The 16,189-nt window shown below is 38.1% G+C and overlaps 1 protein-coding gene across 1 annotated transcript; it reads left to right on the plus strand.

Moving 5' to 3' along the window:
- Positions 1-3,132: 3,132 nt before the first annotated feature.
- Positions 3,133-10,268, plus strand: c9 (complement C9). Its single transcript, XM_042509542.2, has 11 exons — positions 3,133-3,287; positions 3,391-3,481; positions 4,370-4,520; positions 4,604-4,742; positions 6,060-6,198; positions 6,350-6,571; positions 6,711-6,951; positions 7,048-7,173; positions 7,892-8,067; positions 9,343-9,577; positions 9,680-10,268. The coding sequence occupies exons 1-11, from the start codon at positions 3,214-3,216 to the stop codon at positions 9,835-9,837; spliced, it is 1,752 nt and encodes a 583-aa protein (XP_042365476.2). The 5' UTR covers positions 3,133-3,213; the 3' UTR covers positions 9,838-10,268.
- The last annotated feature ends 5,921 nt before the right edge of the window (positions 10,269-16,189 follow it).

A 16,189-nucleotide genomic window follows, 5' to 3' on the forward strand; every position in this document is an offset into this window, starting at 1 on the left:
ACATTATATAATAAAGTGTTTAACTTGTCAGAGAAAGAAATTAGTACAAGTGTATTTACATAAACTATAACAGTCTCTCTATAAGTGTGTTTGCCTTGTGCATGAACAGTGTGTGTATGTAAGACGCACAGCATTACATGCTGCTGTTATCTGTTTGGTGTTGCCATCTTGTGGACAAAGAGCTGAACTTCAGAGTCTGTGCAGGAGGAGCCCTGTCAATGTGCATGGCAAGTTTCCCAAACATCTTGACTGCTGGCAGTCAAAGTGAGTGTGGACGTGGTTCAGTTTTGCTATTCAGTTTCCCAAAACTCACATGGCGACCTACGTGTACCATGGATGCCAGTCAAAAAACTGCCTTTTTAAATATTTGCTCTGCTTGCTGTGACCCAACCTGTTGCATCATCGTGGAAAGACTGAAATTAAGAAATTGTCTGTAGTTAGTACCAGCTCTCCTAAAATAAAAACAATAAATGGCCCTGTGCATAAACTATGTGTATGCATTTAAGGATTAAATCCTTCCTATCTATCACCCAGTGCAATGCTGGAATAGTTTCCAGTTTCCTGTGACTCTGAGGAAAACTGAATGGGAACAAAAAATTAACAAATGACCAAAAATATTAACACATTGTTTCAATCATGTATGCTGCCAAGCAGGCATGTGCAGAGGGAGAGACTAAGGTGCTCGAGTACCTGCCCCTGTGCCCTGTGATGTCCAGGGTCAAAAGCCAAGACATTATAAGGCATATTATATAAAATACAAGTATAATCTATTTAAATTGATTACTGTTTTCTTGATTTAAAAAATGGGGGTCCAAAGATAAAATATCATCAAATAATCATGTTTGACCTTTCAGACCTTTCAAACTTTCCTTTAAAAGTCAGATTAAATGTAAAAGGAAAGTCTGTATTCATAATTTCCTCATATTAGAAATATCTGCTTTTTTAATTTTGTATATTATTATTCTTTTTAATTTCTGATAGGTTAGATTCAAAAGATTTCTGTTCAGGATTATCCTGACCATGACAAATTTTGCATTGATTTTACCATACAGATTTTTTAAAGTAAATCAGTTTAAATGACATTATGACATAGATAATTTTCTCATATTTATTTATCATAGTCCCCTTCTGACTTCAGTGGGAAGGGGACAATAATATAGCATGATACAGTTTGCTGTAAGATTACACCTACACTAATTCAACAGGTTACGCTTTAACCCTTTAAAACCGGAGCAAAATGGCTTGCACAAAATCACATGGGGAGAAGGCAATGAGCAACAAAAGAGTAAATGACACAAAAATTATCAAGAAATTTGTACAAAACATTACCTCAAAAATAGAAACAAAAACTTGTGCAAGTACAAAAAAGAATGCAATGACCAGAATAAGTGCTAAAAAAATTATAATTGTGATTACGACAATTATAAATAAAGAGCATAGTAAATACAACATATTTTTTTGGCTGATTGGCAGTTCAGCTCAATGCATTAGAAAAGAAATGTAGACAGTGTGAGGAAATTAACAAATGGTAGGAGTCAAGAGGCCATGAAATTGAAACAAACTTGTTTTATGAGGCAAAATTATTTTTCTTAGCCACTCAGCTCATAAGACGAAATGATTTATAATTAATGTAGGTTGGGTCTGTCAAGGCCTTAAAATCCCAGTCAGAGATAACGGAGGAAGGTGTTAACTCTCTGTTAACTCAGGCCAAGTCCAAACCAAATAGTTATTGTGTTATTGTGATGTGTATACAGTACTGTATCAATTGTGGGAAATCAAGAAACATTTTGCCTTGTATCTACACGGTTGATGTTCACAGAAAAGCAGTAGTGGACAAGGTGATGACATCCGTCAAAGGAGGGACCATGGAAAGTGCTGTTACTATGAGGGCTAAACTGGATAAGGATGGTGTGATGGACATTGCTGCATGTGTGCTGCTCTCCAGTGAGGTAACTACAATAGATTAGCAAAATGAAGCTGTAACATTTTTATAGGTACCACGCTATGATGTAAATGTTTTTAGCATTCCTAACAGCATGGCATTATCAGTCCACCACATACATATTGCAACCAGTATTGGATGGATCACCATGAAGTTTTGCTCTGACATTCATGGTGTCCAGATGATGACTCCTAATGATTTTGTTGATCCTTTGACTTTTTGTCTAGCACAGGGGTCGGCAACCTTTATGATCAAAAGAGCCATTTTGGCCAAAAAAAACCTCAAAAATCTGTCTGGAGCCACAAAACATATCTGATACTTAAAATGAGCATTCATTAACATGTTTTACCACTATTTATTGTTTTTTGTGACATTAACTTTGCAGCGTTGGTGGTAAAAATAATTAACAGATCTATTCATGCACTATTAACTTCTCCATTTTCCTTTGAGACCTTTCCTATCTTGGATTTGGAATCCATAGCTAGTCGAGCTTGTTTTATTCAGGACTGCCAAACCACTTTTGAAATTTGGCAAAATTTAGCAGAAAAGGCACCAAGGCCACAGAAATATGATGCATGTTTTAGTTAATAAAATGCTAATATGTTTTCATATTCTGTGTACAGGCTACATGTTTTTGCAACTGAAAAATGCAAGAGTAATTTTAGGCCTAAAATGATGATAAAATCGAATGAAAATCTTTAAAAAACAATCATTATTCATTTCCATATAATTTTTAGTCAGAGATGCAGGAGCCACTGGAGAGGGGCTAAAGAGCTGCATGTGGCTTCAGAGCCACAGGTTGCCCACCCCTGGTCTAGCACAACCATGAGGTTGACATCTTAAGATTTTAGTATAATTTCTCAACCACTAGCAGAAGAGAAGTACATGTCATTAGGTTTGGCACAGGCCTTTGTGCCCTCCTTAGGATAATTGGTAATATTAATGACTCTAACTTTTCATCATTATGACTTAAAACTTCACAGCTTTGCAAAAATTATTATTGATTATTATGTTTTTAAAGAAGCTTTGCTCCCACTGTGAAGAACAAAACATACTGACAGGATGAGTAAGATGTTTCAGTTCAAACATTGTATTAGTTTGTGGAGTTTCCCAAGCAACAAATCAATATCGCTCCGCCTGAAATCCAAACTATTGACTTTGAGGTAAACACCATGGTCCTTTTGCAGTTGAATAATCATTGACAGACAGGGAGCTTAAAAGACTTGTTGGGGACAAACACACAACACTATTTTTCTCTTTAAAGGTTCATCATGAGGACTGAAGTTGCTCTCCAGCTGGGCTTCTGTAGCCTGTATCTAACACTCACACTTCTTGGAGAAGGAATGTATGTATATTTCCTAATTTATTTACACAACAGCAAAGATCTTGTTTTTATCACTTTTAATCTAATACTTATTGAAAAATGGCTCTTATTATGTGTATTTCAGGGGAGTGGAACTTCCTGATCCACCAGCAGTGAATTGTGTTTGGAGCCGCTGGTCAGAGTGGAGCTCCTGTGATCCTTGCACGAAAATAAGAGTGAGTCCATTAAAACTGCAACGTCATTATACTGTGTGAGCTAACATTTGAACAACTGTACTGCCCTATGAAGCCAAAAACCAAGTATATACACATTTGTTCAAAAATTAAATATGATCAGAATCTGATTTCCAAACTTATTAAACTGGCTTATTAGTTGAAATAGCAGCCCACAAGAGAATACTGGAATCATACATTTCTGAAAACAATGGATATGTTACATTTGTACATTTCATACATATATATTCAATGTTTCTAAAGTGACGTAGTATATTGGCTGAATTTGTAATAAAAATGTGAAGTAGACACCTAGGTGAGACACCTGCCAAGCTACATACAAAACCAGCAAAATGGGTTGTTTTTAAGGAAGGCATCCCTGTGTTTCCAGGACCTTTTAGCCACCAATAATAGGTGTTTTATAGTAATATATTCACTGACACTGGTGTATTTCCAGCAGGGATTGTGCCACAAAAACTGGGTATTTTAAGTCAAAGCCTGATCTTTCCTAACTATAACCAAGTACTTCATGCCTACACAAACCGCACGTTAACCACAGCGTTTTTTTAAACCTAAAGACACTTGAAGTTTCAGCGTATGCACTGCATTATGAGGTACAAATGTAACATCTGTGGTTTGCAGAAATGTACAATGCCAACATTTCTGGCAGTCAAGATGCAAACAAGACTTTCCATAAAGTTCCATATCCAAACAGTCTTTTAAGCAAAGTCTGCACCAATCAGCTTTAAAAGGCAAAATAACAAGGTTTTTTAATTTATAAATCTGTTACACTTCTGCTAAACCCTTTTCTCTCTGTCTGTAGTAACTGCTCTCTGTCTTCGTAAAAAGGTGCACTTAATAACAAAGTGTGATATCTCTTGTGATCCTCAGAGGCGCTCTCGGAGCATACAAGTGTTTGGCCAGTTTGGCGGTGAGTCCTGCCAGGGATCACTGGGGGATAGGGAGTCCTGTGTTACAGATACTACATGCGAGGTACTGCCTCCCCCTGAGTGCTCCGACTCAGAGTTCCAGTGCGAATCAGGTACTTCACTTTCTTTTAAATCACCTGTATCTTTCTCTGTAATATGCTTGACTCTGTTAGCTTAATCACCCATCTTTACACAGGTTCATGCATCAAGAAGAGATTAATGTGCAACGGTGACTACGACTGTGAGGATGGATCAGATGAGGACTGTGATCCGATTCGTAAAACCTGTTTGACGGCCGTGGATAGCAATGAGCAAGGCAGGACGGCAGGATATGGGTAAGTTTTTAAAGAACCACTTCAGATGGATTCAAATAGTTCACATAGATAATACAAAAGTGACATGAAGAGCACTTACATCAGGACAGCGTATCCATGGTGATCCTGTGACAAAGATTAAAGCTACAGTTGGTAACTTTCATGGCAAATAAGACAAAAAGCATTTTTTCATAACTGTCTCTATTTTCTGACAACAGTACGAATCATCAGTGAAAAAAATCCAGCTCCTCTGCCTCGATGCTCATAATGGCATTTGCAAGAATCATGAAAACAACCAATCAGAGCCAGAGAGTCTCTAAATATATTGCTGTGTTGAATCAACACTGTGCCTTCTGACACCTTAGCTAACGCTGAAAAACTGCGAGCAGCGAGGCTAATGTATTCAATGTAAAATGTTTTCAGCTCATACTCAAACTGTTAGCATGTAGTAATTTTGGGGTAAAAGTATCTCGCCTTAGATATGTTTTGTCTGTGAACCTTGTGAGTCATTGTGAAGCCAATTGTTGTAGTTGTTAAAAAAATGCTCCTTAATAGGCAATGTTTTCTGTTTGTTTTAAATGAATCCAACTTTATAGCACTTCACAGAAACTAAACACAGTGGCATAAATACCCCACATCCAAGCAGCATTTTGGCAGTGGAATGCAGAGTGACACAGATGCACCACCACACAATTATAAATTCTCACAACAGCGTAGGCAACTTGCAAAGGTTACACATGACTAGGGATGGGTACCGAAACTCAGTTTTGAAATGGCACCAGGGTCGAATTATTAAAGGCTGGAGTACTAATAAGCTTGTTACGATGTTAACGGTTGTGCTATCAGTATTGGAGAAATGAAGAATATTTTTTCTTGATTATTTAGGGTATATAAACATTATCCATTGCAGTTTTTAACTCACCAACCCAGTTTCTAATTTTTTTCTAAGATTAAAATATTTGTTTATGATGCATTTTCAATCTTCAATTCAGAGGAGAGCTCTGTATGTCAGAGCCTGCAGCCTGCTACATGTGTAAGGAGCGGGGGGAGCTCTGCCACTCTGTGTCACGCACACACGAGCCCTACTTCCCTCCAAAGACACTTCTCAAGAGTTGATACCACAAGTGCAACAACTCTTTTGCACATAAGCGACAAACAGGAGCAATATTTCAAAACATCTAGCAAAAGTGCATTGAATATAGAGGCAGAGACATGCACTGTTTTCGACCTCCTAACTCTTAGTCTCCCAATACTGCATCTTAAGTATGCTGCATCTGCATCAAAGTATGCATTACTCCGTGTATGGTCTTAAAAGTGGTGCCTGTGTCCATCCACCAGAATCAACATCTTAGGTGCAGATCCTCGGATGAATCCCTTCAACAATGATTACTTCAATGGGAGGTGTGATCTAGTGAGGAACCCAAACACTGGGAAGGATGACAGGCTTCCCTGGAACGTGGGTGTACTCAGTTATCAGGTTAGTCAAAACCTTTTTTCCTCCTTTATTCCAAGATTGCATTCAAAATTCCAGTGTGTGTTTGTGTAAAATGATAATGAATATGCAGGATGCCAATGAAGATTATGAAAATTCTGTCTACCCTAAACACTTTGGCTCTCTGTCTTTCTAGACTCTAGTGGAGGAAACCTCTTCTAGAGAAATCTATGAGAACACACACAGCCTCCTGAGGGAAATGCTTAAAGAGATGAGTGTTAAAGTTGATGCTGGTCTTTCCTTCAAATTCAGCCCAAGTGAGGAGTCTATGTCTGAGTCTCCTTCAAAGGTGGATTTGAGCTATGAATACGAGAAGAAAACAATGATAAAAGAGGTGTCGGAGTACTCCAACATCAAGGTAAATGCCAGCCAGTGACAAGTATGAGTAGTTCATAGCACACATAGCAAATTAAAGAATCTTATTATAATGTCATTGTGTTATCTAAATAGAAAGATGTCATCTGCATATGTATTTACTAATGCTTCTTTCCATTCAGAACAAGAGCTTTATGCGGGTGAAGGGCAGAGTGCAGCTGAGCACCTACAGGATGCGCTCCCGTGACCTCGTAACCGCAGATGAATTCTTGGCACATGTCAAATCTCTGCCTGTGGAGTATGAGAAGGGTATTTACTTTGCCTTCCTGGAGGACTACGGAACTCACTACACCAAAAACGGAAAGACTGGTGGTGAATATGAGTTGGTCTATATCCTCAACCAGGACACCATCAAAGCGAAAAGTAAGTGTAACCGAAAGAGTCTCCTTTCAAACTACTCATTCTGAATACGCTGAAACATGATAAGCACAAACCCTCTATACTTTATGATTCTTGCAGATCTGACAGAGAGAAAGATTCAAAAATGTGTCAAAATGGGCATCACAGCAAACTTTGGGGAGACTGGTTTGAAAGATGGACACTTGAAACGTGACGACTGTGATGATGTCACAAACAAAAACAACGGTGGGCTTTCCCTGTTTTAACAGATCACAATGATTGGCACAGATTATAAAGTAAATATTTAATGTAAACCTGAAGATTTTTCAGGTCTATTTGATACTCAATACATCGGGGCAAAATCAATACCTTATTCCAAGCACAACTGCATTCTAAAGTCAAGACAAGGTTTGCATGGAGTCTCAGCAATCTGAGTCAAATAATGAGGGTGGGTGTCTTTGTTTTGGTGATCAGGTGTAGGTTAAGACCCTGTCTACATGTATACCAATAGGTATACTATCTGCATCCTTCTGTCATTTGCGAATGGAATTCTAGGTCACTAAAATGGAGATTTTTGAGATTTTTTTTAGATTTTCCAAAACTCCAGTTACTTTATATCCACATGGTTTTATAAGAAGGAGTGCTTGGGAAACAATAGCATCACCTCAATTTGCAGCTTTGTTTAATGAGTAGGCGTCAAAACCATTTATGGAGAAAGAAAAATTTCTAAAATGTGTAGATGGGGCCTTAGGCATTGCAACTACAAAGACGCATCCCTCCGTGGCCTTTGATTACAGATTGTAACTTTGGAAGACTGCATTAAGATAGACTCGCAAAGGTCCAAACCAGACCTCTCTTGTGATATATCTTTACTCATCCATTTTGCAGCATTATTGTGATGTATATACAGTAGGCTAACGTATCAATTGTGGAAAGTTGCTAAAGATTTTTCCTGTCTGCACAGTTGATGTTCATGGAAAGGCAGTAGTGGACAAAGTAATGACATCAGTCAAAGGAGGAACACTAGAAAGTGCTGTTACTATGAGGGCTAAACTGAACACGGAAGGAGTGATGGACATCGCTACATATCAGAACTGGGCCCGGACCATCGCTGACGCCCCTGCACTGCTCTCCAGTGAGGTAACTACGCTAGGCTGCTGTAATGAAGCTGTAACATCATTATAGGTGTCATTCTATGATGTTTTTAGCATGGCTAGCAGCATTGCAATGTCAGTCCACCACATATATATCGTAACAATTATAACATGGATTAACACAAAATTTTGCAATAATATTCATGGTGTCCATAGGATGAATCCTCATGACTTTGTTTATCTTTTGGCTTTTAGGCTAGTGTAACCACGATGATTTTAGTATAATTTCTGAACCGCTATTGAATGGATTTCTGTGAACTTTGGCACAGGCATTCATGTCCCCCTTTGTATGATTTGTTATAATGTTGGTGACGTTTTCATCATTAGGGTCAAAATATGAATTTTTTCAATACTTTACTAATACTTTTGCTGGTTTAAATTCCAGCAAAACTAATCACATTCCCATCACCCTCAGCTGTACTTTGTGTACTGCTCATTATAAAATGTTAGCATGCTAACATGCTAAATAAAGATTATGAACATGGTGAAAATTGTACCTACTAAAAATCAGTATATTAGCATTTTGAGCATGTTTGCCAACTGGCATTTGCATTTAGCTCAAAGCACTGCTGTGCCTAATACCCTTTTCCCACCAAAATTAGACAACCCGCTAAAAATTTTTAAAAAAGACTCCTTTCCCATTTCCAGTTTACATGGCTCTGCAGCTCTGATGACTATGCCTTTCTGCTTTTTGTACTATTATGTTGCGTTCGACATCACAAACATGCCAAAAAACAGGGTTAGTAAACAGTAGAAAGCAGCATGGAGGCTAGTGCAAAAGTTTCTGTGGTTATGTGTCTTTTATATCTCTTACTTATTTAGCCTCACTCTTAGAACTTGGTATCAACTGTCTTTGAGCAGGGGCTGAGGGGCTGCTTGGATGGAGACAAATAATGTATTGTAGCAGCACATTATTGAAAAAAAGGGCAAAATTAGCATGTCAGACCAGGTGTTGTTTTTCCATCATTGCTGAACAGAACTAAGTGGAGCTGCAGCCGATAAATACCCATGACTACTGCAGAATCATTTATATCGGAAACAAACGCTGATAGTAACCTTTCCCATTAAACACAAAAAAGATGTTAGTGAGTGTTAGTGAGTTATTGTTCAATGAGAAAGAGACTTATAGGCTACAGCTTCACACAGCCACTTGCATTGCTGTAGATTCTTTTCATAAGATATGAGGCAAATGAAAGATTTTTTTCCTCTCGTCATATTCTGGCAAGTAAAATAGTTCACATGTTCAATTATTTTCCGACAGCCGGAGGCCATCCATATGTTGATTCCAGTGGATATGCCAGGCGCCAACTCCAAGATATCCAACCTGAGGCAGGCTACAATAGACTACGTGGCGGAGTACAATGTGTGCAAGTGTAAGCCCTGTCACAACGGAGGCACTCTTGCTCTGCTGGATGGGAAGTGTTTGTGCATGTGCACTCACCTGTTTGAAGGCATGGCCTGCCAGAATTTCAAGGGTGATAAAGCTGAACACCCAGGTAAGAGATAAATCATACGATACAGTGTCCCAACATACCAACATGGCCATTCACATCACTTGAGGTTGACTTTCCTGTGTTAATTTGGACAATGTTTTGCAGGAACAAGACCTACCGTTAATCAGGAGGGGAATTGGTCGTGCTGGGCTAGCTGGTCCAGCTGCAGCGGAGGGAAACGCACCAGGACACGCAGCTGCAACACAGATGGGCTCCTTGGAGCTGTGTGCAGAGGAGACACAAGCAGTGAAGAACACTGCTAAGCAAATACATTTATTTAACAAACAAACTATCACCCTGTACACACATAACCTTTCTGTAAAATATAAAAACCAAAAGATTTAAAGTCATAAACAGTGTTATCTGTAAATGCTTGGTAAGGAGAGCGGAGCCATCTTGAGGTGGGTAATAAATAATGCAGTTTATCAAATTAGTTTTTTAATGTGTATGTATGACATTTTTTTGTGATTTAAATATATGGAGTTTGGGTATTCAGATTCAATTGTAAATATGTAAACATATGAATTTCATAGAAAATAAACTCTGCAAAACTTAAAGGACCCATTGTATCCAAGCACACATGTCTTCTGTAATTTATTGAAGTACAAATGAAATAAACTGAATGGACATCACAGCTACAAAACAAGTATTAGGCATAATATTTCTATTATTTTATTAAAAATGTGTTACCTCAGTCCTTCTGCATACTTTGTTTTTTTGCTTCATATCAACACCAGTTCTGCAGTTACTTAAAAGTTTTTCATTCAAAGGTCTGCTCTTCCTCACAGTCCACAGCACAAAAGAGCGTGTCTTATTCAATCATTAATCAGTCTTACATTTACAAAAGCACTCTGGATTTCTGACCACAAACAACACTGTGTCTTTCCACTTTAGCTCAGTTAAAATGGTGTTAGCTGAAGTATGTATTAATGGGCTAATAACTCATCTTTAAAAGCATGAACACATTCCAGCTTGCTGTGCTGTGCAAATGAGAACCAGATGAGTAGAAGCAGAGTGGAGAGAGAGCTACAGATTGAGGTGCTCAACGTGAATATAAAGGAAAACACTATATGCGCCATCTATTTTTACTTAAAGGTCCTGAAACCTCTTTCAGATTTGTTCATTAACCCATAAATGTTGTGATTTTCCACATTGGTGTAATTTGGGAACAGTTGGATTCTGTTTTTTTGTTGTTTTTTTACTTTTTTGTGGAAAATGCTTCATTAAGTTTGGAAGTCTTCATGTGGAAATGAAAGCAGCACCATTATACAGTCTTTTTATTCTAACACAAAGCTACACACTAGTGCCGATGCAAACTGACCCTCATCAAATACAAAGAATGTATCAACTTTAAAGGGACAGTTAACCATCACATCCAAACTACACAATATTCCTTGTACCTGTAGTGTTATTTATCAGTCTAAATTGTTTTAGTGTCAGTTGCACAGTTTTGGAGGTATCGGCCAAAGAGATGTCTGCCTTCTCTCAAACTAAGCTAACTAACATTACAACCCAGCTGAGGAGGACATGATTAATGTTAAGATCAGGCACTGTCACAATCACAAGCCTCGTGTCCATCAGTAGATGCACACTTCCTTCTGTGCAGCGATATGGTTAGTGTGTGTAGTTTTATAGAAAGAAAATAGTTCCTACATGAAACTGGATCCCAAAAAGGTCTGTGTATTATCTTGAGTAATTGGGACATGATTTCTGGAGAGACATTGCTGCACTTTGAGCACCACAAGCTGAGTATAATTTAGTTCCATTATACTGGAGAGAAGGCAGACATCTCTTCAGCTGATATCGCCAACACTTGGCAACTCACAGTAAAACAATCTAGACTGTTAAATAGCACTACAAGTGAGAAGAAAAATGTGTAGTTTTCATTTTGGAGTGAACTGTCCCTTTAAATTAGCTGTCTTTCTGTGATGGCTAACATATGAGGGTACATGTCATTAAAGGTAATAAAAAAAGTCTAATGACAGCAACAAGTTAAAATGAAGATGAATATACACTTATATCTGTGTTTTTAGGATTACGTAGCAACATATAGGCCTTTTGTGAAGTTGCAGCAGGAAAAGCACAGGTGAATTGAAATGTGTGCTGAGAAAAGGGTCTATTAAAACCATTACTGTTGGGTTATTGCTTTCATGCTGGTGGATTTTCTCTCACAATGGGTAAAAAGGATCACTGTCATATTTGCTGAGCTTAACAGCCTTTGATTTCCATGTTTGCACACGGATTTAGTCATTTAGCGCCAACACTGCAGGCATGACTGGAGATCCTCGTGCCAGAGACAGCCTTGTTAAGCAAACAGGCGGTGAGCGTATCTGCTACAGCCTTGCACAATACTTAGGAATGTGTACAGAGACCTGTAAAATGGAAATTCAGTTGCAATAAGTGTTTCTTTTCTGCTTTTTTTAAAGAGGAAAGTAAAGTGAATTCTTTGGGTACTTGTCCTCAACCCTTAAATGTGTCAAACAGTGGGAAAAACTAATAATTGATATTTGGGCCTAAATATGATTAAACCACTTCATGGATTTTAATTTTGCTAAAAGGAAACAAAGCACATAAAACACCTACCAAATTGCATATTAGAAGCCTAATTCTTACTGCATGAAAAACGGCTTACACCTGCCAACATCTGGCTTTTTAATGCAATGGGAAAGTGTACAATCCACATTCAAACCTGTATCAAATGACTCTGCAGTAGTAATTTTGGCACTGATGGAAACACATCACCCAGGTGAACCTGCTAATTTCAGCTCCTTAACTGGTGAGATGCAATGACGCTTCACCATTAATTAGTCAGTCTCCTCTTAAGCAACGCTAAAACATTGATCCAAATTGGTCTGCTTCGAGTTTTAAAGAGAGACTGAATGAGTAAGAAATATACAAAGAGAAGTAACTACCGTAAAGTTTTCACAGACCTCTCTCCATGTTGCTTTCAAGTGTTTACCCAGTGTTTACTCGTCTGCTGCAGAGCCATGTACACACCTCTGCTCTACTGGCAGTTTAAAGTTTAAAAACCTATGTGCATACACCAGTTGGGGATGAAAAGGGTTAAATGTTTTGGATATAGTGTAGGACTGTGAATTTGTTTAAAATTACCCAAGCAGTACATTATTTATTAACTCTTCTCCCTCTTTTATGTGAATATCTCCTCCTGTCATCACTTAAATAGAAAGGTCTAAAATGTTGTGTGTGTGTGTAGTTGGGGGGTTGATGAATGCATACTTGAGAGGTAACCACTGGGGGTGGTACCCCCTGGCCTTTAGGATGTCAGCATAATGGAGTAAAACTTTGGGGCCTTATTGAGCTCCAGGGAGACCCCATTCACTCCGGACAGCAACTCAGCCTCAGGCCATTATCTTAGGCTAAAATGTTTTGTTCTGTCTTTAGCCTTCAACAGAACCGTTAGCACAAAATAATGAACCTGCCCTCATCGATAGACTGCCCAATTCTCTTTTTTACTAATATTTACTTGTACTATAAACTGAATAACCAGGGAGCATTTAAATGATTGAACAAAGACATATATTGGAATATAATGGGTACTATTTCTTGACATGATTTGACATTTGCCATTTTTTACCAGATATTCAATAAGAAAACCAGTGGGCAATGAGCAATTTGGTAGAGATGTCCCACAAATTGCAAGAAATTAATAGATTTAGGGAATTTTATAAAATACTAGGGATACATTTCCAGAGAATTATATATCTTATTATCATTATTATATATTTAAAATTATTCTTCAGGATAATTATATTTTTAAAGCCGTTTTTCAGGTAATTTCACTGTTGCTGTTTTCTTTTGTTTTGTTTTGTTATTGCTTTTTGTTTTTTAACTCCCTTTTTTGTTTAGTTTTTCATTTTGTTTATTTTGTTTTGTGTTTAATGTTTTTGTTTTTTATTTTATTTTATATTATTTTATTTTATTTTGTTTTTGTTTTTTGTGTTATTTTTTTCCTAATTTTTGGCTCATTCCTTCTTAAGTTGCTCATTGCCTTTTTCCTGTGTTTTTGAAAGAAATTAGTCCAATTTTTCCCCAATTTCTCAGTTTTGAGATCAATAAAGTATATCTATCTATCTATCTATCTATCTATCTATCTATCTATCTATCTATCAATTTGCCCAGGATTCAATGGGCTAAACAAACTAGCCTTGACAACATAAAAAAATATTCTAGCTACTTTCCAAATCTCATCAAGCAGATTCCAGGAAAAATGTGTTGACAACCATAGAGCTTACAATTGAATTTTGTTAAAACTAAATCCCAGAATTCTTCACTTCTTCACACTTGTTGCTCAAAAGCTAAAAAATGAACTCAAGTTTGCATTCAAAATCCGTACCATTGTTGTCCCATCTCATAAACATATAGTCCCTGTTTTCAATGAGCAAGAGGTAAGGGATATTTTTTTAACAAAAGCCCTTAGAAGGGTGTAAAAGGAGCCCCCTCACACTCCTAAACGCCTGGACACAGTTGGAGGTGCCCCCTCCCCACCTCCATGGGTCACTAAAGGCATTGAAGTTTTAGAGGGCTGCTACGGCAGATTACTCCACACAGCTGTCCCAGCACCGTGGAAATGAAGTTATGCCCCTTGTCAGCCTTGTTTTGTGTCTCCCCCCTCCTCTCCTTGCACTCCTTAAAACTTTGCACCACTGCTCTTTGGCTGCAGGGGGGGACTCGGGGGAGGTAACGAAAGGATAATTCCTATGAAGCCACAGCAGATAGAGATCTGATTGGCTGATTAAATATTCCCTCTTTGCATCATTATTCAGAGAGAAATCCCTGACATTCAACCCAGCGCAGCCCCTCTCTCGTAGGACTCCCTTCCCCCATTAAGCCTCAATCATAAATCAACCCCTCCTCCACCTTTCCCACCTCTCTAAAAGCTCAGGGTGCTGCCCTCCTCAAGTCCACCCCCCAACCTCCAATTACTGTGGGTCACTGAGGTTTATTCACTCCGCTTTGCCTCTGCTAAGTTTGTTTATTTTTGGTCAAAACTGAACTGTGACCCAAATCTAGTAACTTGTTAAAAAGTTTAAAATGAAAAAGAAAAGAATATTGACAACGTAATTCTTTTAGAAATGAAAATTGGATACATAAGCAATAAAACACACCCTTGCTGAAATTAATGATCTCAGAAGTTTTGTTCTACAGCCTGACTTAGTGTGGAATAAGCTTGTTGTAGTTAAAGATACGTCTGTGTAACTGTCTCATACACTGTGTTTTAAAACTTAACAGATAATGTCAGTGGGCAACTGACATGAAATTCAGTGTCAGAATGTGTAGCATCCATAAGCCCTCTTTACACAGAGATCACGCAAAAGAGCTGTCCCTTCTAAACAGAACTAAACGACTGCAGTATCACTCAGCTCAAGAGTGTGATTATAGATAGCATGCCAGCATTGTGGAAGCAAAATAGGCATTATGAGCATGACACATAGCACATAGCATAGTAACATATACTGTAACATATGTGGCAAAACATATCAAAACAACTGATCTTGTTCATCTTTTTCCCAATTTGTGGACTTGACAACTGCTGTTCTTCTTTTTTGAGTTAGTCACTAACTGCTCACGGCTACTTTTTAAATCTCCTGCAGTGCATCGCATCGCACACATAACATGTTGTCAAACAACACACCACTGCCATCCTGCCAGGTGCCCTGTTAAACAGAAACCATTTTGGTACTCTTACTACCTCCCATGGCTGCTTAAAAGCAAGAAAACTCTGTCCCCTCAAATGTGATTGTACCCTATATAGAGTACAGTCTGACTTTTAGTGTATTGCAGTAGCAAAATATATATTTGTTTTTTTCTCCTTTTGACAAGAATTGCTATCAACAAAACTACACACTCCATTTTAATACAGAGTAATTTTATCATTGTAAATCACTCTTAATTCAAAGTGGACAAACAGAAAAAAAACCTCACAAAAACATGTTGGTTTATCTTTCTACTGTTCCAACAATCACCAGTTCTGGTTTGGTAGAAATAAGCCCTTAACTTTCCCAGTTAGGTGTGAAAATCAGCTGGCTCTACACATGTTAAAATAACTGTTTATTTAAATGGAGTCTGGTGGTTTTGGCGACAGTGATTTTGGGGCTGTTTCTTGTTAAACAAAAAGGATCTTACTACTTAAAAACAGGTCTGTCTCTGCAGAAAACCTTTACTTTGGATGACAATCTGAGCCTGTAAGTGGCAAAAACAAACACCTTTAGTGGATGTAAGTTAACATTGCACAAATGCCTCAAGTTGTAGCATTGCAGCCTGTTTCCCCACTGCCAACTGCAGCGCTCTCACTTAATACCGGATCAATTTAAAAAATAGTTGCCTCTATTAATCATTTATACACACAAACATGGTAAAATAGGTTCCAGGTTGAGTTCTGTCTCAAACCTTTTCACTGTCTCTTACTTTGGGTTCACATGAATGGGACAACTGAAGGCAGCTGTCTTTATTCCAGGACTGAGAGTTGCAAAATAGGCTCAACAGGAAAAAGTTAATCTGGCAGGTTAGCAGGTTTAAAAATGTTTTGCAGAGTTCCACTGGGACTTTCAGCGGAAGGGAGTTACTGCATTGCCACTGCTCCTACCTAACTGAAGA

Source organism: Plectropomus leopardus, chromosome 20 (genome assembly GCF_026936395.1).
Source record: "Plectropomus leopardus strain MGB_pleo_1.0 chromosome 20, ASM2693639v1, whole genome shotgun sequence".
Lineage (NCBI taxonomy): Eukaryota > Metazoa > Chordata > Actinopteri > Perciformes > Serranidae > Plectropomus > Plectropomus leopardus.